The sequence below is a fragment of the Magallana gigas genome, chromosome 1, assembly GCF_963853765.1.
Source record: "Magallana gigas chromosome 1, xbMagGiga1.1, whole genome shotgun sequence".
Lineage (NCBI taxonomy): Eukaryota > Metazoa > Mollusca > Bivalvia > Ostreida > Ostreidae > Magallana > Magallana gigas.
Genome location: NC_088853.1, coordinates 2,849,501 through 2,877,376, shown reverse-complemented (window position 1 = coordinate 2,877,376; position 27,876 = coordinate 2,849,501). Strand labels below are relative to the sequence as shown.

Here is a 27,876-nt window from a genome sequence, read left to right as displayed (position 1 = left end):
TATAACTGCCATAATGAAATGGCTATTTGAACAGATTTTGGCCAATAAAGTAGGCAATACAAAGAGGTATTGGATTTTAGATTATTTATACAATGAATATTGCAGACTCTGGTATGGCGTTCTGTGGTAACGGAATCGTTGAGGAGGGCGAGGAGTGTGACTGTGGGTACGAGGAGGACTGTACAGACTCGTGCTGTAATCCTCGGAGGACCGGGACCGGGGACACCAGTAGCTCCTGTACCCGGAGGATCAACCCAAGCACCGGGAGCAAATACGACTGCAGGTAATGATAGAGACAGTTTGTACCACTATTAGTCCGTACAAATACGACTGCAAGTAATGATAGAGACAGTTTGTACCACTATTAGTCCGTACAAATACGACTGCACGTATTGATAGAGACAGTTTGTACCACTATTTGTCCATACAAATACGACTGCAGGTAATGATAGAGACAGTTTGTACCACTATTAGTCCGTACAAATACGACTGCAGGTAATGTTAGAGACAGTTTGTACCACTATAAGTCTGTACAAATACGACTGCACGTAATGATAGAGACAGTTTGTACCACTAATAGTCTGCAGGTAACGATAGAGACAGTTTGTACCCCTATTAGTCCGTACAAATACGACTGCAGGTAATGATAGAGACAGTTTGTACCACTATTAGTCTGTACAAATACAACTGCAAGTAATGATAGAGACAGTTTGTACCACTATTTGTCCGTACAAATACGACTGCAGGTAATGATAGAGACAGTTTGTACCACTATTAGTCCGTACAAATACGACTGCACGTATTGATAGAGACAGTTTGTACCACTATTTGTCCGTACAAATACGACTGCAGGTAATGATAGAGTCAGTTTGTACCACTATTAGTCCGTACAAATACGACTGCAAGTAATGATAGAGACAGTTTGTACCACTATTAGTCCATACAAATACGACTGCAGGTAATGATAGAGTCAGTTTGTACCACTATTAGTCTGTACAAATACGACTGCAGGTAATGATAGAGTCAGTTTGTACCACTATTAGTCCATACAAATACGACTGCAGGTAATGTTAGAGACAGTTTGTACCACTATTAGTCCGTACAAATACGACTGCAGGTAATGATAGAGTCAGTTTGTACCACTATTAGTCCATACAAATACGACTGCACGTAATGATAGAGACAGTTTGTACCACTATTAGTCTGTACAAATACGACTGCAGGTAATGTTAGAGACAGTTTGTACCACTATTAGTCTGTACAAATACGACTGCACGTAATGATAGAGTCAGTTTGTACCACTATTAGTCCGTACAAATACAACTGCAAGTAAGGATAGAGACAGTTTGTACCACTATTAGTCTGTACAAATACGACTGCAGGTAATGTTAGAGACAGTTTGTACCACTATTAGTCTGTACAAATACGACTGCAGGTAATGATAGAGACAGTTTGTACCACTATTAGTCTGTACAAATACGACTGCAGGTAATGTTAGAGACAGTTTGTACCACTATTAGTCTGTACAAATACGACTGCACGTAATGATAGAGACAGTTTGTACCACTATTAGTCTGCAGGTAATGATAGAGACAGTTTGTACCCCTATTAGTCCGTACAAATACGACTGCAGGTAATGATAGAGTCAGTTTGTACCACTATTAGTCTGTACAAATACGACTGCACGTATTGATAGAGACAGTTTGTACCACTATTTGTCCGTACAAATACGACTGCAGGTAATGATAGAGACAGTTTGTACCACTATTAGTCCGTACAAATACGACTGCACGTATTGATAGAGACAGTTTGTACCACTATTTGTCCGTACAAATACGACTGCAGGTAATGATAGAGACAGTTTGTACCACTATTAGTCCGTACAAATACGACTGCAGGTAATGTTAGAGACAGTTTGTACCACTATTAGTCCGTACAAATACGACTGCAGGTAACGATAGAGACAGTTTGTACCCCTATTAGTCCGTACAAATACGACTGCAGGTAATGATAGAGACAGTTTGTACCACTATTAGTCTGTACAAATACGACTGCACGTATTGATAGAGACAGTTTGTACCACTATTTGTCCTTACAAATACGACTGCAGGTAATGATAGAGACAGTTTGTACCACTATTAGTCCGTACAAATACGACTGCACGTATTGATAGAGACAGTTTGTACCACTATTTGTCCGTACAAATACGACTGCAGGTAATGATAGAGACAGTTTGTACCACTATTAGTCCGTACAAATACGACTGCAGGTAATGTTAGAGACAGTTTGTACCACTATTAGTCTGTACAAATACGACTGCACGTAATGATAGAGACAGTTTGTACCACTATTAGTCTGCAGGTAACGATAGAGACAGTTTGTACCCCTATTAGTCCGTACAAATACGACTGCAGGTAATGATAGAGACAGTTTGTACCACTATTAGTCTGTACAAATACGACTGCACGTAATGATAGAGACAGTTTGTACCCCTATTAGTCCGTACAAATACGACTGCAGGTAATGATAGAGACAGTTTGTACCACTGTTAGTCTGTACAAATACGACTGCACGTAATCATAGAGACAGCTTGTACCACTATAAGTCCGTACAAATACGACTGCAGGTAATGATAGAGTCAGTTTCTGCCAGTATTAGTCTGTACAAATTCGACTGCAGGTAATGGTAGAGACAGTTTGTACCACTATTAGTCTGCAGGTAATGATAGAGACAGTTTGTACCACTATTAGTCGGGGAAAAAAATAGTTACAAACTACACGTACAGTGCTGCTATCTTAAAAGTTGACAAAACAATCCTATCTTATCGACTATCCTTCAAATAATACTTATTCTGTATTATCTTTTAAATTATACCATACCATTTATGTTTAGCAATAAGATTTAAATAAAACCAAATTTAATACCATATTACTAATTTTATCAACAAATAATTGAGTAATGTAATAATAAAAATGTCAGACTCTAATTAATACATAAAACCAAAAATCTTTAGAGCGAGGTAATACCTCTGCATTCGAAATATTGAATAGTTCGCGTAATTACGTAATTAAACAAATAAGCCATTGCAATTTTGTTTTCTTTAGATATATGTATTATATTAATAAAGCAGATAAAGATCTTTTTTTGTTGTTGAAACAAACATTTATGATCCTTGTTAAGATTGCTTTTTGTTCATAGTTCTGTTAACATTGATCTTGTTTCTTTAATAGTCTGGTTAAAGTTTATTTTGTATTTATTGATATCCCTGTTAACATTGATTTTGTTTCTATTATAAGCCCTTTTAACATTGATTTTTTTCTTTTAATAGCTTGGTTAACATTGATTTTGTTTCTATTAATAGCCCTATCAACATTGATTTTGTTTCTTTTAATAGTTCTGTTAGCATTGATTTTGTTTATATAAATACGGTAATTCTGTTAACATTTATCCTGTTTTCTATTTATAGTCCGACCCAGGGGCCATGCTGTACCACTGGCTGTAGCTTTGTTTCTATTTCTGTTAACATTGATTTTGTTTCTATTTCTGTTAACATTGATTTTGTTTCTATTTATAGCCCTGTCAACATTTATCCTGTTTTCTATTTATAGTCCGACCTAGGGGCCATGCTGTAGTTTTGTTGCTATTTATTGCCCTGTTAACATTTATTTTGTTTCTATTTATAGCCCGACCCAGGGGCCATGCTGCACCACTGGCTGCAGCTTTGTTTCTATTTATAGCCTATTTAACATTTATTTTGTTTCTATTTATAGCCCAACCCAGGGGCCATGCTGTACCACTAGCTGTAGCTTTGTACCATCCTCAAACAACATGATCTGTCGGACAAAAACCGACTGTATGAAGCAACAGACCTGCAGATATCCTTTGTAGTCTAAGGAGGACAGGTGGTCGACACCATCAGATCTACCTAGAATTTTATATACGTATTGTTAAGCTATATTTTAATAAAGAAAACAGTTAATTATCAGATCTACTTTAAGGATGGTAAACAAATCCACCCTTAGATCTACCTCAAATATTCAGATACAAATTGTTAAGCTATAAACTATAATTTGGTAAAGAAAACATCCATATACTTTACCTTTGGATGAGTTTCTATATTTTTATATGAAGCTCTTTTTTTTAAAGGAGATCAATATAGTCTTAAAATGGCCCCAACTATTGAGCCCTCTTAATACTGGTTGTGACACCTTGTTGGATTCACTGTAGAAATAGTGTTACAGCGTTGGGGGTTAATAATTGATATCATGCTAGGGTAATTATTCAATGGGGGATCTAAAGATAAATGTAGATAGGGGAGTGTGAACAAACAATACAAAGTTTTGTATGTCATTTGTGTTGTTTATTTGTTAAAGATGGGTACTCTCTATAACCATGAACATCTAATGTTACAATAACATCATAACAGTTAATACGTATCTGTTTCAAAGCAATGTTAGTGAATTGTTATTGCATTTAACTCTGATTCACTGGGAATAATGCTTCATGTCACAAGATTGTAAATGATTATTATTGACCTTAACTTCTTTTCACTGGGAATAATGCTTCATGTCCAGATTCAGTGAAAGAGCCAGATCTCAAATACTGCAATGAATACTCCCAGGTCTGCAAACAAGGGGTAAGTTGTTATTACAAAGACATTCTCTGGTCTGCAAACAAGGGGTAAGTTGTTATTACAATGCATTTTCTAGTGCCAGCAAGGGGTAAGTTTGTTATTAAAATGATTTCTGCAAGAGCAAGTTTCAAATACAATTCTACAGAATTTGAGTGTAAAATCACAAGAAGCAATCATCAAGGCTTTTATTTTTCAGAAGTCATTAGCTGTATGCTTTTGCAACCAAATAAGAGGAAGCTACTGACATTAATAATAATATTATTATAATATTAATGGTTTCTTTTCAGTTTTGCACAGGCTCCTTGTGTCTAAAGGTTGGAACACCAGAAAATGGGACATTTCCAGGTGTTTGGGAGGAATGCTTTGTTACACTGCCTGGTGACCTGACAGTACAACAAAAGGAGCAGCTGTGTTACTTAGCCTGTAGTAAGTATTATAGACAAGTTGTCTAATCTGTAAAATTTTAGACAAGTTGTCTAATGTGTAGTATTATAGACAAATTGTCTGACAGTACATCAGAAGGAACAGCTGTGTTACTTAGCCTGTAGTAAGTATTGTAGACAAGTTGTCTAATCTGTAGTAAGAATTGTAGACAAGTTGTCTAATCTGTAGTGTTATAGACACGTTGTCTAATGTGTAGTAAGTATTATAGACAAGTTGTCCGACAGTACAACAAAAGGAGCAGCTGTGTTACTTAGCCTGTAGTAAGTATTGTAGTCAAGTTGTCTAATCTGTAGTATTATAGACAGTGTAGTATTATAGACAAATTGTCTGACAGTACATCAGAAGGAACAGCTGTGTTACTTAGCCTGTAGTAAGTATTGTTGTCTAATCTATAGTAGTATAGACAAATTGTCTAATCTGTAGTATTATAGACAAGTGGTCTAATCTGTAGTAAGTATTATAGACAAGTTGTCTAATCTGTAGTATTATAGACAAGTTGTCTAATGTGTAGTAAGTGTTATTGTCTAATCTATAGTATTATAGACAAATTGTCTGACAGTACATCAGAAGGAACAGCTGTGTTAGTTAGCCTGTAGTTAGTATTATTGTCTAATATATAGTATTATAGACAAATTGTCTGACAGAACATCAAAAGGAACAGCTGTGTTACTTAGCCTGTAGTAAGTATTATTGTCTAATATATAGTATTATAGAAAAATTGTCTGACAGAACATCAAAAGGAACAGCTGGGTTACTTAGCCTGTAGTAAGTATTGTTGTCTAATCTAAAGTATTATAGACAAGTTGTCTAATCTGTAGTATTATAGACAAGTTGTCAAGTCTGTAGTATATACATTGTCTAATGTGTAGTTAGTATTATAGACAAATTGTCTTATCTGTAGTAAGTATTGTAGACAAGTTGTCTAATCTGTAGTAAGTATTATAGACAAGTTGTCTAATGTGTAGTTAGTATTATAGACACATTGTCTGACAGTACAACAGAAGGAACAGCTGTGTTACTTAGCCTGTAGTAAGTATTATAGACATGTCTAATCTATAGTATTATAGACAAGTTGTCTGACAGTACATCAGAAGGAACAGTTGTGTTACTTAGCCTGTAGTAAGTATTGTTGTCTAATCTAAAGTATTATAGACAAATTGTCTAATCTGTAGTATTATAGACAAGTTGTCTAATCTGTAGTAAGTATTATAGACAAGTTGTCTTATATGTAGTAAGTATTATAGACAAGTTGTCTACTCTGTAGTAAGTATTATAGACAAGTTGTCTAAATTGTAGTAAGTATTATAGACAAATTGTCTATCAGTACAACAGAAGGAACAGCTGTGTTACTTAGTATGTAGAAGGTATTATAGACAAATTGTCTAATATGTAGTATAATAGACAAGTTGTCAAGTCTGTATATACATTATCTAATCTGTAGTAAGAATTGTGGACAAGTTGTCTAATGTGTAGTAAGTATTATAGACAAGTTGTCTAATGTGTAGTAACTTTTATAGACAAGTTGTCTAATGTGTAGTAAGTATTATAGACAAGTTGTCTAATGTGAAGTAAGTATTTAAGACAAGTTGTCTAATGTGTAGTAAGTATTGTAGACAAGTTGTCTTATATGTAGTAAGTATTGTAGACAAGTTGTCTAATCTGTAGTATTATAGACAAGTTGTCTAATGTGTAGTTAGTATAATTGTCTAATCTAAAGTATTATAGACAAATTGTCTGACAGTACAACAAAAGGAACAGATGTGTTACTTAGCCTGTAGTAAGTATTGTTGTCTAATCTATAGTATTATAGACAAATTATCTGACAGTACAACAGAAGGAGCAGATGTGTTACATAGCCTGTAGTAAGTATTGTTATCTAATCTAAAGTAAACCCTATAGACAGCTGTTAGCTCATGGTTAATATTATAAACAAGTTGTCTAATGTGTAGTATTGTAGACAAGTTGTCAAGTCTGTAGGAAATACCGGTAAGTTGTCTTATTTGTAGAAAGTATTATAGACAAGTTGTCTAAGCTGTAGTATTGTAGACAAGTTGTCTTATATGTAGTAAGCATTATAAACAAATTGTTTAATTTGTAGTAAGCATTATAAACAAGTTGTCTAATTTGTAGTTAGCATTATAAACAAGTTGTCTAATTTGTAGTGAGCATTATAAACAAGTTGTCTAATTTTAGTTAGCATTTTAGACAAGTTGTCTCAAATTTGTAGTGGGCAGTATCGACAAGTTATAGTTCATGCTGTAGATATAAAATCAATCTTTCTAAGACCTAACAAAAAAATAGTTTGTTTCTGCTTTCATGCTAAAAAAAAGTAGGGTCGGTCGGAAATTTTTTTTATTTTTTCAAATATTTGTTTTCCTTTTATATTGCAGTATCCATACATGCCGATTAGATACTGACACTGCTGAATGGTATAATATGAGAAATACTTTTAATATCATTCCTGACTATTAAGCTGGTCTTAAGAAAACACAAAAATGATATTATATATCAGATACTTCATCTGCCAACGATGAGAGCATTATTAAAATCTACAACACATAGAAACATACAGCCATTTTGAAACAAAACGTTTGAGTTACACTGATTTGAGAAGAGTTACTGCTTCAAGCATTTTTGTGACCAAAATTTTGAGTAATTTTTTTTCCAAATCGGATAAAAACGAAAATAAACGATTTTCCATCAAAAATCCTTAAAAAAAGTTTTGAGTTGGGGGGTAAAATCTAGGGTCGGTCGGGAAAGCGGAAACAAACAATTTTTTTTCTTATGCCTAATTTTTGTCTGTTTTGCCAAAGTGTGATTTATATGTTTGAATCTTTCAACAGAGAAGAATGACTCTGATGCTGTATGCTATGCCACAAACGAGAACCTGGACAGTTCTAATGCCCTGTATGTTCTCCTACAAGATGTCAACCAGCGGAAACAGTCCAGCGGCGGAATCAAACTAACAGCCGGTAAGAAATTTGTCTGAAACCCCAGGTGAAATATATATTGTCTCCCTGTAAGAAATACTGTGGAATCATTAGACTTCCGTGTGGTTCAGTTTTTGTGTTATTCGTTAATAGCTGTCACCCACAAATCAGAATTTACATCCTCGACGAAAACTTATTATAAAAGATTTAGTTTTCCTACTGAAACTAAAAACTGACGCATCCACAATACTACATCCCCACAAATAAAACAAACCCACAGTCCCTGAAAATTGACCCTCACACATTTAAATGATTCAATAGTATGACACATGTATGCAGAAATAAGTTTCCTGTCTGGTTGTTACTTTTAACACAAGTCAAAACATTACCAAAACATCTCTTTAGAAGGAGAGAATCAAGTAAATGATTAGACCTGTCAACACTTTTATATTGTGCTGTCCTCGGGAAAGTAAACAAACCATACCTACATGTACCCAATCAAAATCCTAGCCTTAATCTTCGGTCCTGCATTAAAAAAACTCCTGTAGGATTCATCCATAGTTGGAAAATCTTTGATAGACAAATTAAGATTTGAAAATGAAATTAAATACTATTCAATTTATGATACAGGTTCACCCTGTTATAATTTTAAGCTCACCTAAATCGTGGGTTCGGGTGAGCTCTTCTTATCACAGCCATCCATCTGTATGTCAGTCTGTCCGTTTGTCTCATTTTTGACTTCTTCTTAAGAACCATTAGGCCAAATTATACCAAACTTAGTACAAAGCATCCTTATGGAAAGAGAATTTCAAATTGTTTAAAGAAAGAGCAAATAAGTTTTTTTCAAAAAGGAGATGGATGTAATTGCTTTAAAAAGCTTCTGCTTAAGAACCAGTGCAACAGAAATGCCAATATTTACAAAGAAACTTGTACATATAGTGAAGACTCTACATTGTAAAATCCTGACCCCCGAACAAATAATGGGGCCTAAGAGGGGTTCAAAGTTTGACATAGAAATATAAAAGGAAATTGTTTTAAAATCTTCTTCTCAAGAACTATGATGCTACAATTTAAGAGATTACTATGCAAGCATCCTGATATGATAAAGGTTCTAAATTGTTCAAATCGTGGGGTCCCAATAAAAATTTAAGGTGTAACTTAGAAATATATAGGGAAATTGTTGAAAAACTGATATAGAATGATACATCCTCAAATAATGTAGATTCTTAATTGTTCAAATCGAGACCCTAAATCAATACTGGAGTCCCAATAAGGGTTTAAAATTTAACTTAGAAATGTATAGGCTTAGGGAAGATGTCGAAGAACAGATATAGAACTATACAAAAACTGTTGGTCTGTTGAGATATGTAGCCCATGGGCCTCTTTATCCCACAGTTTTACAACTTATATGTTGATTTTCTATGATCTAGGTTCCCCCTGTAACAATTACCAAGGTTACTGTGATGTGTTTTCTCGTTGCCGTGGCGTTGATAATGAAGGACCACTACAGCGACTGAAGAACTTGATATTTAACGAAAAAACGCTGGCCAATATAAAGAACTGGATTATTGTAAGTCATGCTGGATTATTGTAAGTCATGCTGAATTATTGTAAGTCATGCTGAATTATTGTAAGTCATGCTGAATTATTGTAAGTCATGCTGGGTTATTGTAAGTCATGCAGTATTATTGTAAGTCATGCTGGATTACTGTAAATCATGCTGGATTATTGTAAGTAATGCTGGATTATTGTAAAGCATACTGGGTTATTGTAAGTCATACTTGATTATTGTAAGTCATGCTGGATAAATGTAAGTCATGATTGATTATTGTAAGTTATGCTGGGTTATTGTAAGTCATACTGGGTTATTGTAAGTCATACTGGGTTATTGTAAGTCATAATTGATTATTGTAATTCATGCTGGATAAATGTAAGTCATGCTGGATAAATGTAAGTCATGCTGGATAAATGTAAGTCATGATGGATTATTGTAAGTCATGCTGGGTTATTGTAAGTCATACCGAGTTAATGTAGGGTAACAATAAATATAATTGCTTTTTCTTTGGTCTGAAATATCACACTTTCATTGGTTTAAACATAGCACTCGATTGCCTCATATATCTCTATGTTTGTTCAGTGAAAAGTAATATTCGGCAATATGGCTGTCATTGGCTGACACTTCGCCTTGTTATTTGGTTGATCTATTGATGGCATGATGTATAAATATATAGATGTACTGTTGTAGGAATATTGGTGGGCCGTCTTATTGATGGCTATAGGACTTATCCTGTTTATGGGATTCTGTGCTGTATCTAACATGTTATACTGTAAATAACTTGTGTTATATATATAATGTAATGTTGTAGGAATATTGGTGGGCCGTCTTACTGATGGCTATAGGCCTTATCCTGTTTATGGGATTGTTAATCAAGTTATGTGCTGTATCTAACATGTTATACTGTAAATAACTTGTGTTATATATATAATGTAATGTTGTAGGAATATTTGTGGGCCGTCTTACTGATGGGTATAGGCCTTATCCTGTTTATGGGATTGTTAATCAAGTTATGTGCTGTATCTAACATGTTATACTGTAAATAACTTGTGTTATATATATAATGTAATGTTGTAGGAATATTGGTGGGCCGTCTTATTGATGGGTATAGGCCTTATCCTGTTTATGGGATTGTTCATCAAGTTCTGTACTGTATCTAACATGTTATACTGTAAATGACTTGTGTTATATATATAATGTAATGTTGTAGGAATATTGGTGGGCCGTCTTATTGATGGCTATAGGACTTATCCTGTTTATGGGATTGTTCATCAAGTTCTGTGCCGTGCACACACCCAGCTCAAACCCTAACGCCAAACCAGCCTTGAAATTGACGGACACATTGAGGCGACGACGCCGTCACCCAGAGCAACAGTATCGAGCCCAGGTAGGATGGTCAATGACCTTGACATAGTTATTTGAGGACAGATAATGTCAAGGTCGTACTTAAATTACAGATAAAGAAATTATTACATCATAAAATATAGATCACCTGGGCTAAAGAAACTTTGTGATGTAATACAAATGGTTACACAATAGTTGAATGTCATACAAAATGCGATCAACCACTGATTAGATTGACAGAGTAATGATGATAGACTGATAATGTCGGACTTTATAGGGTTAATGGAGTGAGTGACTACATCATTGGTAGAGTCACAACTACACACAACAAGTTTATCCGCTGGTGTCTTCAATGTCTTGTCTAGAAGTAGTCTGGATTTCCTGGATACATGGAAATAGTCTGGATTTCCTAAACCAATAATGGTTTTGATATAAAAAAAATCATAGTTCTAGTGCAGGATGCTTAAGACCATAGTCCTAGTGTAGGATGTTAAGGACCATAGTCCTATTGTAGGATGTTTAGTACAATAGTCCTAGTGTAAGGTGTTAAGAACTTTAGTCCTTGTGTAGGATGTTTAGGACTATAGTCCTAGTGTAGGATATTAAGGACCTTATTCCTACTATAGGATGATCTGTAGAAAATAGGGGTGATATGTGATATATTAACAGATGTATGAATAAGATTGGACATATTTATATATTGGATTATTTATTTATCAACACTTAATTGTCACTAATGGTCAATGTGGTTACTTTGCCTTCAAGTCTTACGTTTAGAGATTTCTATTTAATCATATGCTTTACTAACTGTGATATGCACTAGAACAAACAATGATATTCTTCACTTACACACTGTTATGGATCATACTGCTACTCAACAACTGACATTTAATAGGACTGGACGGTAATGGCCATTTTTAGACTGTATTGATCTCCGTTCAAAGAAGAGCTGTAGATAAAGTAAAGGAAAATATTCAAATTTTATAACGAAAGTATAAAATTTTGTAATTTGTCTTTACCAATTAAAGTTTATAGCCTTTTAGAACTTATCTGAAAATTTAAGATAACTGCATTAACTTCAAACTATAACCTTTCTCTTCAATCAGACATTTGTTTAATTATTTCATTGAAACTCAAGTTATTGTTCTAGAGAGATTTTTAAAAATTCTTAAATAATTGATGAAGATAAATGAAAGTTATGTAAACACTAAGTGCTCTAAGAATTACTTGTATCTGTAACTGATGCACTAATAGCATAATAATCTAAAGAACGAGTGTACTTATGGGCCCCGGTAAAAAGTGAAAAAATGAGGATTCTAATTATGTTTTAACTTTTTCGTTTCACATCATCTCTTGATATAAAATTTAGTTTTGGTTGTAACACGCTTTCTGATTGACTAAAAATTAGTTTATATTGTAAAAAGAACGTTGCTTACGTCATAGTAAGGCTAACGTCAAAAACGTATTAATCCGCCTGACGTTACATTTGAATGTTTTACAATTTAATGTAATTTTAAAGGTCAAATGACCGTTTTTATCTACGATTTATAACAAACAATTAAATCATGAACAATGAATTCAAATATTAACTAATTTCATACGATATAAATTGGTAAGGGTCAACCGACATTCCTGAATGTATATACTAAATCAAGGACGGGCATTCATTTCAAAGCCTTTGTTTACTGTCAGCCTAACCGAGTACAAATGTGTGTAAAAGACAAATAACGCATTTTACATTTAAAACATTCCTGTGAAAATGTTTGTACAACATCAGGTCAGTCTTTAAAAAATGAAAAAAAGTATAAAAAAAATTAAAGGTATTTCCTTTGAAATATAATCAGCGTGGCCCATGTTAAACCAACGCATGGATTAAATTCTTCCAAATAGACACTTGGGTCCTAACCTGGTAGACGTTTGTCAAATGTGCTCATTGTAAAATACTGTTACGTTTAAATCTTTTTGTTCTGGCTTTGTAGGATTAGGAATGTTTGTTTGATCACTATGGCATTTAAAAATCAACAATTGTCTAAAATGTATATTAATTTCCGTGAAGTTAAGGTGGTATGGGACATCTGTCGTCGATATTAATGTGGAGTAAAATATTTGGGAAGGTAAAAGTTATTAAAAGCCCAGCGGGATTCGAACCTATGGCCTATAGATTTGTAGTAAACCATCTAATCCACTGCACTACGCTGTTGGATGACAACATTGGGAAAGAAACTACTAACATAATACAGTTTATTTAATTGTTTATTCTGATAAACAATGCACCACAATATGAAAGTGTCCCATGCCAACTTAGCGTGCATTTGAAACAGAAGTTTCCATCAGTGCTTAAATATTACGGAAAAAAGAAACTTGTTTATATTTTCTACATGTAAACGGCACTGAAAAGGGCCAATTCTCTATAATTTAAGTTCACTCGTTCTTTTCAAAATAATTATGCATGCAAATATACTTTGCCTGTTTAAGTTTCTAATGAGAGGTTACAGCTTAAGCTTTCCATAGTTTAATGAGCTTTTATAAGCTTCTTAACCTTTTTTTTTATTAAAGCTATACACGCTATAATTTACGTCAATTTTGAATGACAGTGAAAACGCATGTGGTTGTCTACTTATAAAAGTTATTCTTAATCTGTAAATTACAATGGTGAATTCCATCTCGTTACAAAGATATAGATTTTTAATTGTTTATTTTCCTGCCAGGAAAATAGACCTTTTCATGAATATTGATGAAGGAAGAGCGAAACCGACCTCATTGCGCATGTCCGCGGATGACTAGGTGGTCGTTATTGTTTGCCTAATTAAATATCCAACTTGATTTTTAATATGCTTAACAGTTGTTAATTTGAAATACATACATGTATAATGAGTAAAATACGTGTGTCATTCACGATACCCTTACTTCTGCATTAACACTTATAGGATCTATAAATAGCACATTGGGGAAAACACAGGTCTACGTCATTTTTTTAAAGGAAGTATTCATATCTACTCACAGGCTTGTATTTTTACTTTTATTTGTACTCGTATATCGGACAAATTTATGCTTTACTTAAAATATCCTTTCCTTTGTGAAACTATCGCAATTATGAAGATGGTGACCCTTCACCAGTTGTGGTATGATAGACTAAATTTAGCTGTCGATATCACGTGATAGATTGATATTCACGAGGAGGCATTACTTTCCTGGCAGGAAAATAAATATTTTTTATTGTTTAATATTTGATATATTTGTTACGTGATCGAATTGAGCATTATAATTAACAGCATGAAGGTAACTTTTATTAGTAATCAAACACATACATTTTCCCCTTTATTCAAAATTGACGCAAGTTATAGCGTGTATAGCTTTAACTATTGCTACTTTCGTTGGCAGCACTATTTTTTAACATTTAACTCCTTAACATTAAGAAATTTGAAACAGAATATTTATTCAGAGATTAAATGTTTGAGGGGTCTGGGTGGCAATCCACCATTAAATATAATTTTTTTTTTGAAATTATAGACCAATCCACACTTTACAAAAGTTATGTCCCTTGGCCGCCATCTTTGGGGAAAAACCCATAGGTTTCTCACTGTAACTTTTGTAGTTTAAAGGTTTGTAACTTTGTCATTTGGCAATAAAATTCCGTTTCCGTTGTGTAGTTTGATTGCCCAAGAATGGGGCAACCCACACATCGAAGGAATAAACTAAATTCAAATAGATTTAATCACAGGACGCCCAAAATTTTGTTTGGTAGCATAACGAAGAAAAATGTTTGGTCTTTCCCTTTTGACCTTGGATTGACCCTGCAAAGGGAAACAATCTTTGCAAAGTGTGGATTTGACAAGAATACTGACTGACCTTTTCACACTTATTATATCAATTGCCGATTTGTCTACGAAATTGTGCCATTTATGCAATTACGACAAAGAGCTCACGGCAGGTGTGACCGGTCAGCAGAGGATGCTCGCTCCTCCATGGCACCTGATCCTACCTCTAATTATTATAGAGGTCCATGTTTGATCTGCTCCAGAATAGTAATTTTCAATTGGACTTCTGATTGTGTACACTGTTCGTTATCACCACATGTCATCCATATAATTGAAGCTTATTATTAACATACATTCGTTTATACCCCCAATAAATGTTTTACATGACATGTAGTTTGACACAATATAGTAAATTATCACACAATATTGTATTGTTTATTACATACCTTTTAATATACCTTCATCACCTGAACACTGTTGTTAATACCACATGTCAATTTTAATAAATCTATAAACGATTATGCAATAAGAAACAATTATAAATTTTAGCCTTGACATTATGATTTGTTTGTGTGTCTAAACCTTAAAACAGTGTACTTGCTCTAATATAGATTTAATAGATATAAACTTTTGTCAAAAGTAGCCACTGCCATCCGACCGTCTCCAAGTATTGACCAAGTGCTGTATATTTTATTATATCCCTGCAAACGAAGTTTTTTCTGCGAAAACATTACAAAAGCAAAACTCTTCATTTAAACCGTATGTAATTTACTATAGTTTTAAACTATTTGCGAATTTAAAAAAACAAAAAACTTACCAATTGCTTCTTTTAAAGGGATCACCTCAGAATAAAAGTTTATTTTCTCTGAAAATTGCCAGCAGATTAAGAAAATACTATAATGGTGTAAATTTTAACATGTTGTTAGTAATATCATCATTTTCTACCATACTGTAAAAAAATACTAAATCATTCCATCTGCTTATAGTTTTGGGCATCTCAAAATATCGAAATGCATCAAGTTTTGCTGTACCTATAGATTTGAAATATTACAACTGTAGATTAAATGACCCCCCCCCCCCCACCCTTCCAGAAAAAAAATGACAATGGACAATCAGCCAAACCATGATTCATACAGTATAATGGTTCCCCTCATAGTGTAACATACTGTATACAGGGTTATATTCGCCCATGATTTTACTTTGGGTTTTTTGCTCCATGTTTCACACCTTAATAAATCGTCCAATCACATTAATGTGATAGATAATGCTTATTTAACACAGTTATTGAATTTGTCCAGTCTTAAATTCACCTACTGACAAAGAGGGACGAAAAAACTAGGCTGATAATTCCCATGTATATTAATCCTTGAGTTAATAGCAATAAAACACTAAATATGACACTGTCTGGGTTTTGTAGAATCACGACACTCAATACCCTTTGATAGTTGTAAGTATATATATCCTGTCTAAGGCAAATCTACATGTGTGAATTAACCTGCAGATATCCTAGCACTGCACATCAGCGAAATCTCACAGCCAGTCTCAAAACAACACCCCTGACAGGAACCAACTTCCTCTTCTTTCTTTTACACGCACTAATATAGTGAGAAAATATCTGCAAGAAAAAATGTCCAAATTCCTTCTGTTCTCACATTCATATAGCATTATACGTAAGCAGTGTGTTATAAAGTGAAATTAGGCGACTAGCCGTGAGATTTGGTTGATGTCGGCCATTATCTATACAGAAACCTTACCAAATTTGTGTGCTTAAAACTGCTGTCGTAGTTTGCACTAGTTAGATAACTTTTTAATGTCTAGTCTAATTGTACTTACTTTTTATCCTTTGTTACGAAGAAGTCAGACCTGGTATTAATAGAAAAACAACTGATTAGGTACACAACAAGAATACACGTGCAAGAAACAAAATAAAAACAGATATTTATGATAAATGTATTGTTGAAAAGTTATATTATTAACACAAATTTGATAGAAGAGGAACATATTCTTTACGATGAATACAGCATGAGTTGCACCTCTGAGATATTCTAAGGTATACACCAAGAATAAACAAGGGGGGGTGGGGGTAATAAAATCAATTGAAGGCAAAACGAGTCCACCGTACTGCTATATCGTTGTGAATGATCAATTTAACATACAGATACGTGTTAATCAGGAATCGTTTATTCATGTTACATATATGTCCTTTCCAAGCAATACGTGCTAGCAGCTGGCTAACAGCTCCATCTGTTTGAACAGACTTGCCTGCTTGATTCATTGTAGCACATTCTGATACTTTCATAAAGAATCACACATCAAAGTCATGTTTTCTTTAACTTTGTTTTCATCGATCATTTGATATAGATGATAAAGTTGATGCCTCTGAAGATGTTGTGAAAGTGAATGATAGATGCCATCATTCCGTGATAAAGTATCACTCGGTTCTCTTTACATTAGTGGATCTCTAACTTCATTGGTAGTATCGCCTGATCACTCGGTTCTCTTTACATTAGATGGATCTCTAACTTCATTGGTAGTACCGCCTGATCAGTCGGTTCTCTTTACATTAGTGGATCTCTAACTTCATTGGTAGTATCGCCTGATCAGTCGGTTCTCTTTACATTAGTGGATCTCTAACTTCATTGGTAGTATCGCCTGATCAGTCGGTTCTCTTTACATTAGTGGATCTCTAACTTCATTGGTAGTATCGCCTGATCAGTCGGTTCTCTTTACATTAGTGGATCTCTAACTTCATTGGTAGTATCGCCTGATCAGTCGGTTCTCTTTACATTAGTGGATCTCTAACTTCATTGGTAGTATCGCCTGATGGGTTTGTGGCAAATTGTACGTGTTCAGATTTCGATATGGTTATTCCAGATGAGATGGGTTTATATTCAAAGTTTGTAGAGTTCTTTCGGGTTTTGACCAATCAATAAGTGATAGAAAGAAAATCAGCGGAGAGAAACTGTATTCCACATGCTACCATGGAATTAAATAGACATGTCATTGAATAGAATGTTGTTATCAGTTGGGAAATGTCTTCAAAGGGAACATTCACTGGCAGTGTGTAAGTTCCTGTCATTTGGTTGCATGTTAGAGATGAGTTGTTTACATAATACACTTATTTCAGTAAACCCGATAACCAAGTAACATAAAGTTGTATATATTGAAAAAAAAAACTCGTTACCCTAATATTATAACCAGTGTTTGTACTTAAAGGCATTACTTGATTATAAGATTTGTACACGTCTTCTGTAATTTTGTAATGAACTTATGTATCAGACGAATTTTACGCTTAGAATTAGACGTAAACTTCAAAACTAAAGCTTCTACAGTTACGTATAGTAAAAACACTTATTGTTAAAAACTGAATCAGATGCAGAGCCTTTTTTTATAAGGTGAATTTTGCGACATAGTAATGTGTATGTCCTTTATTTACAAGCAACCAAGAGCAACATCAAAGATTTAGGGTAAACGTTTAGCTAATTTAGCCACACGCACGCTGCCGCTTCCATACTTTCTCCTTTACCCTTTTCGCCTCTTACACTACGGCATTTATAGTAATGGTGGTGGGTGCCAGATGCATTATGGGTATAACTAGATAACATCACGTGTTGTACTGGGTTTTGTTTTCCACCAAGTATTTAAGAATAAAGAATATAGGGGACTATTGAATTAAATATGAACAATCTGGGGTTTTTTTTAAAAAAAATTTTTGAAAAGTATGTGCGAAAATATGTTCGATTAATTTTTAATTTATAATTAAAAAGATAAATGTCAGTGATTATTTGAATCTTATATTTTGAATAAATATTAAAGAATTTGTTCGTAATGTAATTTATATTCTGATAAGTGTGTGCGAGAGGGAAATTAAAAGTTGTAATTTATAGCATAACTAATCTACTCTTTCCTTGAAAAAAAAAACGAACATTGAGATGCAGTTAGTTTAGTGTATTATACCATTTCTAAAGATACGATTCTAAGTTCTGTTTTATTGTATAAAGGTAAGATTTTAAATTGTGTTTTATTCTATAGTATGGTCAATAAATCTGCTATAAAGCTGATAGATAATTAATAATAATCTTTTTTTGGTTAAACAATGTTATAAATTAATGTTGGTCAACAAATGGTACATGTAAACGGGCACAGTTTGTCTTTTTAACAGATGTTTAACATCTTGTGGTAATTAGAATTCAAAATGAGAACTTGCGTTGCACAAAAAGATCAATGTCATATGCCGAAAAATATTTCTAGAAGTGACGCTTTTGAAATTCGAATGATAATATTATGTGTTTGTACAATTGAAACAGTAGATTATTTGGAGATGTGTAATCATAACTAAGCAATTTAATTGCATGCACTTACTAATATTTTTTCTTCATTTTATAAAGACTAGTACAATTTGTTACGTTATATGTTTTGACGAATGGTATCTATACTGAGCCTTGTTTTTATTTCTTATTGAAGGGCCCATCGGGACCCCCGCCGCCATACTCAGCACACGGAGGCCCACCACAGGGGCACAGGAAGGGAGCAGGGGCTAAAGGCGGGAGATACAATAATTTAGAAATGCGCAAAGTTTGAACCATATATCATCTAAATTGAATTCATCGTATTTAATGATTTTTTTAACGAATGTACACTAGAAGAACAACATTTCCATATGTGTTTTGAATGATGTAGTCCTTTGGTATTTTTGATAATATTACATTTGTGTTAAAGATACAGATCTGTGTTCATTTCTTTGTAAATCATTATGCAAACATAATTCCTATTATGAAAAACAATATGACGGGGTATTGGGGTTTCAATTGTTCATTATTTTTTAATAAATTATTTCCTTCTGTATTTTGGTAGAATGATATTACATTGAGGCATTTTTGATTGTTAAGGTCAGGCGACACGTTCCTCAATTTTATATAACTTTTTCCAGGAATTTGTTGATGGTTTACAACTATTCTGACAAGCTTTCTTGCAAAAAATTAGGGTTCCTTACAAGGCATTTCTACAAAATACTAGAGTATGCAATTTCCTATATAATCTTCTTGGAAATACACTCGAATTGCTGATGTAAAAATAAATACATATACAGCACAGCAAAATTCACTATAGAGGAACTCTATCTCGGCCGGAGCAGGGATTTGAACTCACGACCTCCAGAACATGTACGCTTCTGGCAGTGAGCGGCCACGGTTCTAACCACTCGGCCATCTAGACACATAACCACATGTAATTAAATTTTAATCATTTTTAAAATAATTATAAAATTAATAATTTTATTGGAACTCTCTATAACGAGGAGATACAAAAAAGATTCTCGAAGAACGTGTCGTCTGACCTTAATTTTTTGGAGTTTTTGTGCTCATGCATACAGTGTTAGTTATTGTTTACTTCAGTTTGAATCATGTTATAAAATAAAAGGCTATACTAATCATTGTAATGTAAGCAAATGTACGTTAAAAATGTGATCCATTGTTTCAATCAAGGCAAATATCTTCGTTATTAATTGCACTAATAGTATAACTATGTTTAGATGATGGCCTATCGAGTTAATGTAAATCATTTATGCCCTTTCTTATGGATTAAAAATATCAGGTTTTTCCATTGTGTGCTATTGAACTGACTGGAGCAGAATGACCGCACCTTGGAATGTGACGTAACAATGGTATATGTATTCTATTGGTCGTTCTATTTCCTAGCATAATTTGTGTTAAAAGGTTCCAGCTTTTCGTGGACTCTATCTAACCATCATTTTCCTTTATTTATACATATCTTTGAAAGTGGGTTTTTGCCACTTAATTGTTTTAATTATTTTAACTCTGTCTATAAACCATTTTAAGTTGTTAACAGTTCTTTAAATATTTCTTACGTCTGTTTGTGTCTTTACTGAGTACAGTATACGTACATTTAAGGTACGTGACAAGTCCCTTACAGAATGCTAGTCACGTTATCATATCCTTGTCAACTTTCAGTAGCAGCACTGTAGGAGCACAAAGAACTGACACAAGTAGAAACTGCAATATATCCTCTATTTTAATTGTATGCTATTCAGAAATACATTTAACCAATGTTGATGATGTACAGGCGATATGTAACTACATTTTTTAACAATTGTTTTCACTTTATTTCTCCCTTTCTATTTATTTTATTTCATCGCAACTGTAGCCTAAAGAAAAGGACTGGAATGTTTTGTTGGTTTTTTTTGCCTGGGTCGTCAAATGATTCTTCAATCGCCGTAAAAATAATACATGTTTGACCTCCTCTCCCAGAGTTTTAACTGTTTCATATATCCCTATGATGAAAGTCCCAGGACATCTACTTAGTGACTTAATGGTTTAACACATGTTGTCATCTAGCCACCTACAAAACCAAGCACCTGCTAATGATGCTAGTTATTTATTTTGCTTAGTGCCATTCACAGGACGAATTACCAATCTATAAATATGTATTGTTATATGGGAAGTTGTCTATGTTAAAACAAGAAATTATCTGTGTGTTTTAAAAGTCAATGAGATCAGTTATTTTGGATATAAATATGGGTCGGCTTCATTATTCAACAGAATGGAGACAAAAGGAGAGATTGTAACTTTATGTTCCTTAGAAATTTAGTTTAGATCCAAGATCGGGAGTCAATAGATCGCTTTAATATAATTAGCTATTTTCATCAGTTTAGGTTCCCCTCCTGTTAATTTTTTTTGCATTGTTAGAATCTCGTGCATTGTTTAAATCGCTTTATTCAATCTTCTATAGATTTTGATTGATCATGGAATGTTACGATTCTTCTCTTTTGCTTAAGGTGGTATGAGACACCTCCATATTGTGACGTACTATAGAAAGAAATGTAAAGGTTCATACTTTTATCAACAGTAATATCGACAGGTCTTCCATACCACCTTAACATGTTTGTACTTTTATTTTCTCTTTGGTTGGTGCTGATGATGTTTTGTTCATGTACAATGTAATTAACGTAACAAATGTGTATCACCTCCTCCATTTATTAAATCCTGTGAATTAACCCAGTGTTTTGTAAAGAAAAGGTTGAGATGCATTCTGTTTTAAATGTAACGCATACTTGTAAACATTGTTATGAAACTTTCCTTGAGAGCTGTTGAACATAGAAAAAAACATTACTAAAATGACACTAATTTGCTGTAAAACATTGTGTTATTTATTTAACTTAAAGTTTGTTTCGTCATGTTTATTCTTCGCTGTCAGACATTTATTTTACTGGAAACAATAAAACAAAATCATATGAAAAGGGTTTCTTTTTATTGATTGTCTAAAAAAAGGGTATTGAAATATTACCAAAAAATAGTTATATTGTAAAGTAATATAGGTAACACAAAATAAAGAATTAATAAACGAGGGAAAATTCGAACGGAATAAATGCAAATGGCAAATATTTAAATTGAAAACATTCTTGATTTTTATGATTCATAACTGGTGTTTATATTTGCACATCAATGAAATATTTGATATATCTATTGGTATATTTTTTTATTTTTTACAATATTACGTAAATAGTTAAGGACGATATGGTTTATATATGTATTAATGTTTTTTCTTAATACTGTATTACGTACATAGTTTGGATTTACGTCAGACCGTGGAAGATGGTCATCTACAAAAGTCGTTCACTTACTTTTACTTTTACAATTACTTTTAATGTAGGGTTATAATTATGGTTTGTTATTTTTCATTTATGAATTGTGTATTTGTTAGAAATCGATTGATTCAAAAAAATTTAAATAAACAATAAAGATACATTCCTGGGATTCTTTGGTTAATATATTACTTGATTCGTTTAATAACTTGAGTTCTGGTTTTTGTTTGAGAATGACGAGTTATAATCTAAGTATAACATTGTGGGTCTTTTCAAATCAGAAATTAACTCTTTTAATAATTACGTATTACAAATTATTAAGGTCTTCCGTTTCCAACGGAAGACCTTATTGTTTTTCTTCGGGGTTTTTTTCTCATTCTTCTCCTTTTTTTTTCTTACCGATTTTGTGTCAGCGATTACTCGAAAACTGTTTGATCGATTTTAATAAAATTTGCAGATCTTATTGACATTAGTTTAAACTTGATCGGAAATTTTTTTGGTTGATGACGTCATTTCCGTTTTTGAAATAACGACGTTTTCTTGATTTTCAGAGTGTCGGCTTGTCCAAGAGAGTTATCAAAAACTATAAAAGATATCAAGTTCAAAATTTCAGGAATGATAGACAAAAGATTGTAGATATGTAATAAGGCATTAATAAATTTCAGGCACAAAAGGCGCTAAAGCTCGGTAGGGCTCGAAAAATGAGATGAAAAAAGCGTTGTGATTTTGCTTGGTTTTCTTAGATTATCTTTTTCTCACAAATATTTTGTTAAGACATGTAGAAGAACAAAAATTTATATTTACAAGATCTTTTGTTTGACTCCTAGAAAAAGGGGCTGGCCCCTCAAATTAAAAACCTAGAACCCTTCAAAGTTTTCACTTTATAACTCAAAAGCGGTTAAGATTTCGATATGGCTGTCGCGGCAAAAGTTGTTCATTATGATGTAATTAATGTCGTCACAATAATATTTTGTTCGGGTATTGCGTAATATGAGTGTAAAAAGCCAGACTTGTTACCATGTATTTGTGTTTTATTTGGCAAATAAACGGGGTATTTGTGCGTATAACTGACATAAAGGGTACCGGTTTACAAACGGAAAGTGTTTAAACATTTTAGTTATTTTCTAGTGAAACACATTATGGATAAAAGAACTGTTTCTATGCAATGCATTTGAGTCGCATTTAAAATCTAGCTGTATACCGAACTGTGTATGTTAACAATTACGTATCCGATCCCTTGCCACAGCCGAGGAAATAGGTCACGAATGGACTAGCGAGCGGTCTGCCGTTATCTAATACACAAGATTTGCGTCTTGCTGTAATGCACACATGGGTTTTTTTTATGTAGCTGCAAACACAAAACTTCCGATTTTAATGATTTTAATAGTAAATAAAAAAGATTATACCATTACCTAATACCATAGACAGTGTACTAGCTTGCATTCGGAAAGTGTTTAAACAGTTTAATTCTTTTCTAGGGAAATATATTATGTGTATAAGAATTGCTTCTATGCAATGTATTTGAGTCGCATTTAAAATCTTGCTAGCTGTATTCCGAGCTTCATGTATGTAAACAATTATACGTATCCGATCCTGGCCCGTGGCCGAGAAAATAGGTCGCGGCTGGACTAGCGAGCGGTCTGCCGTTATCCAATACACAAGATATACGCATTGTTGTAATGCACACACGGGTTTATTTATGTAGCTGCAAACACAATGAATTCAGATTTAAACGATATTAAAGAGTAAATAAAAAAAAGACTATATTATTACCTACGAAGTATTGCTGTTTTGCTCTCGTAATTAAAAAAAAAAATAGATAGTATGGCTGTCATTGAAAAAAAGGCGTTCTTTGTGTTCTTGTCTATGTCATGAAACAGTTTTATTGTTGGAAAATAAAATTCAGTTATCAAACTGCAAACGTTAACAGTTCAAACCCACCACGTTGATGTACATTTTCATAACACGGGCGGAGGAGATGCCGCGCTAGTGGACAGCCGATTCACTGTAGGACACATGCTTCTCGTGTTTATACGTTATCACACATTCCAATGCCCATTGATTCGTTGTTATTTTCATTTCCAACTATATTGGTTAACGATGCATCAAACCATCGATTTAAATCATAGTTCGTATAATAAAGGGAAAAAAAAGCTGCCATCAATGAATATAATACAATTGTACGTTTTACAGTCGTACGATTTGAAATGTAAATAAATTCACTTGTGTCCGTTTGTGACATTTTGCTGCTGAGAATTAAATGCATTACACTACCAATTTCAACAAAATATAGGCGATATTCACATATCTATGATAATGTGATACTTCATTTGGCTAACAAAATATTAGAATTTTTATGAGTCATGAGAGAGAGAGAGAGAGAGAGAGAGAGAGAGAGAGAGAGAGAGAGAGAGAGAGAGAGAGAGTTTAGCAGGATGTAGTAAGTAAAAGTTGAAATATATTTAAAAAGCGTTCGAGATAAGGCAGCTTAAGAAGTCCAATGTTACATGCTTGCGGTAGGTACGGGCACGATAAAACAAACCATTTTTAAACAAGTTGAGGTTTTATTTACATTCAGGCCGTAAAATAATAAGGGTCACAATATTGGTATTACCTCTTCTCAGTGGTAGTCAGATTCATTAAAAAGCAAACTCATTGCTGATTTTATTCATTTATAAATTAATTTTTTTTGATTCTGAAAGAATATGTGTTTTAAAAATGTAATGTACATGTACATTCATTGTAAAAGTTTTGACTGTATTCGGACAGTTGAAGATCGAGTAGCGAACACTAGACTTAGTAGATTAATTGTCTAATACAAATCGAATTGGCTTTAAAATTTGCATATTCAAGCACACTTAAATAGTTTATTCATAAATTATATATAATTATATTAATAAAAACGTTTGTATGCTGTATTATGTATTTGCTGTCTGATTAGGACTGTTCTTCCCCAAAAAGAAGCGCTCGGCGATCGCGTAAAAAACGTTCTGTAAAGTACAACACCTTTGGAGTACATGCTTATACATAGGCGTCGGAACCGGGGGGGGGGGGGGGGGGACTTTTTTTGCAAAGTTATACCTAACCATTACAAACATAGCCTGATAGAGGGTTCAGCCCCTCCCCCCCCCCCCCACACACACACACTTTTTCTCGCAGGAAAGATTATTGTTCCTAAATATACATTGAAAGACAGAAGTTGGATTCAGATGCAGTCCAGCCCCCCCCCCCCCCCCCCCCCCCCCCCCCCTACGGATAAGGATTTCCATGATTTTGGGAATTACTTTTTATCTCAATATTTCTGAGGATTAGTCTAGCCCCCCCCCCCACTTTCAATTTGCTTCCGACGCCAGTGTTATATACAATTTTTTTTCAAAATGTGTACGTTTAACTAAGCGAAATTGTAGATGTCATGGAGTCAATAGGCAAATCAAATTCGCCAATCAGGCAATATCAGTTATCTAATGCCTATGACTGATAATTTTACAAGGTAAATTAATACATGTAAATATGAGTTTTAAAGCACTCCCTGCTCCCGTGTTAAAAGCTCCCGTTACCTGCATTCTTTTATTAACGATTTTGTGCACACATTTATTCGGAAATGGCTCAAATTTGTTACACGGGCCCGATAAGAAGATGAAAGGATGACCCCTAAAATTTCTTTCCCAAATATTTCAAGAACGGTCTCAAATTTCAAACACTGGTTGAATAACTTATAACTTAATTTGTACAAATTTTATGTGCATGAATGACAATGTTCCTGTAACTTAACAAAAAATGACACTTTTTGGAATGTAAAAGTTTCTGAATTCATCATTGAAATTAATAATGTTAGACGGCCCATGCAGCAAGTTTTTCTAGTCTAGTCTTTCGTTCATCAGCGCATCGATTGTGAACATTTCAGCGGGGTTTGGGGTTGCAACAAGAGGGTGAAACGACCACGAATTTTGACAGATTTGTCTATAAAGAGTTTAAAAGAGATGGATACAAAACACAGGTGCGATTATATCTTTAAGAGATAAAAAATGATTAATCTGTTTGCCATAAATACCAATTTTTATCATAAGAATATTTTAACATTTGGATCCGCCGAATATTTCCATTTCCCTTCATTGTTTGGTGCCTGATTTGAAATAACGTTTCGAGGTATAATAAGTTGAGAAATTTCTTCAAGCTGCATGTTCCGATTTGTCGGCCATTACAGTATCAAATAATTTTCCTTGCAAACCTAGTGAATAATCTTACAAATTTATAGACGTATTTAAACGGAAGTGCTCTCCTTTCAACGTTAGAAATATTCAAAGTAAATAAAAATAAATTTGGGGCATACAAAAACCCCCCAAAATACATCAGTGGAATGTTTAAAAAAGGAAACCGTTGGGTTTCATCCTCCGAATGATTGAGTTTATTCATCCTGCATGTTTTGCAATGATTATAAACAACGTAAACATCAAAACTATTAATGAACAAATGTACACTGCTTTATTTTTGTTTAAATAGTCATGCTGTATATTTTATATGTTATAATAGATTATATAAAAAAAACAGATGTCAGAGTCGTAATACAATCATACTAGCTTCGATGTAAGGGGCCAGTTTAAACACGCGGCGAAATAACGCAAAACCCTTTTATGTCGATTATTTTGCGAATACACAACAAAACTTGTCTAATCCGGCGGAGGGTGGTTCTGAAGAAAAAAATGGCCGGATTAGGCAACATCCGGTTTGGAGGATATTGTTGCAAATTAATTTTAGTATTTAATGCAGTAGGTCCTGATCGTGTATTCTTGCAAAATGTTCAATTGTTCTGAATTATATTAGATTTCATCGATCTTATTTACGGTACAAATTTTCATTTTAAATATTTTTTTTCAAACAATAAATCCATAACGGAATACATACGATGGAAATCCTTGAATTAAATCGTCGTTATTGATAATCTTTCAAACATCCGATTTACCTGAAAAGTGCATGCTTAACCGTAAATTGTTAAACAAAACATTAACAAGTCAACAGGTGGCTGAAATACCTGATGGCGAGAACTGTTTTGATGCAGGGAAACAATAGATAAATATTAATATAAATGAGAATTTTATATAAAAAAAAAATTGAGCATTTTGACAGAATAATATGCAACTCTGTACGTGTAGCCATGCAACGGAGATAACAAACGATATCGGCAGTCTTACTCCCGCAGTATCCTGAATCACGGCCTGAAAAAAATTGGGTGAACTATAATCTAATTATCCAATTGCAATTCATAACAAGACTTTACGGTGTTAACTGAAAAAAGTTGCTTCTTTGGATCTATATTAACAGTTGTTTAAATCAATAGCAACGACAGAAAAATTGGTCAATAATTGAGCATTAATATCTCGCAGAAGGTCGATCGATCGATAAGTGGACGGACTACGGGAGATAACTCTCACTAATAATATGCAGTAGGCTTTTTCATTGCGCCGGTTAACAGAATAGATAGGATCCGGATTGCACAAATTTTTTTTAAACAAAAATTATGGGAAAATGTCAAGGGGCTGAATAATGTCGCCGGATTGGGCAGCATGCCGTAATAAACAACATCCGGATTGAACGAGTTTCAACATGTACATAAT

The 27,876-nt window shown here is 33.6% G+C and overlaps 1 protein-coding gene across 6 annotated transcripts in view; it reads left to right on the top strand.

The window, feature by feature from the left end:
* LOC105346795 (disintegrin and metalloproteinase domain-containing protein 10) overlaps nucleotides 1–21,919 on the top strand; it is a 35,661-nt gene extending 13,742 nt beyond the window's left edge. For 2 of the 6 annotated variants that reach the window (XM_066076200.1, XM_066076210.1), the window contains exons 11-19: nucleotides 106–283; nucleotides 3,771–3,875; nucleotides 4,552–4,636; nucleotides 4,921–5,059; nucleotides 7,921–8,049; nucleotides 9,438–9,577; nucleotides 10,773–10,949; nucleotides 16,082–16,111; nucleotides 19,129–21,919. In XM_066076200.1, the coding sequence (XP_065932272.1) occupies nucleotides 106–283; nucleotides 3,771–3,875; nucleotides 4,552–4,636; nucleotides 4,921–5,059; nucleotides 7,921–8,049; nucleotides 9,438–9,577; nucleotides 10,773–10,949; nucleotides 16,082–16,111; nucleotides 19,129–19,245 (1,100 nt within the window). In that variant the 3' untranslated portion in view covers nucleotides 19,246–21,919. Of the gene's footprint in view, nucleotides 1–105; nucleotides 284–3,770; nucleotides 3,876–4,551; nucleotides 4,637–4,920; nucleotides 5,060–7,920; nucleotides 8,050–9,437; nucleotides 9,578–10,373; nucleotides 10,491–10,772; nucleotides 10,950–16,081; nucleotides 16,112–18,103; nucleotides 18,132–19,128 lie in introns of those variants that run through there. The other 4 variants (XM_066076212.1, XM_066076216.1, XM_066076208.1 and 1 more) reach the window with 4 other exon arrangements.
* The last annotated feature ends 5,957 nt before the right edge of the window (nucleotides 21,920–27,876 follow it).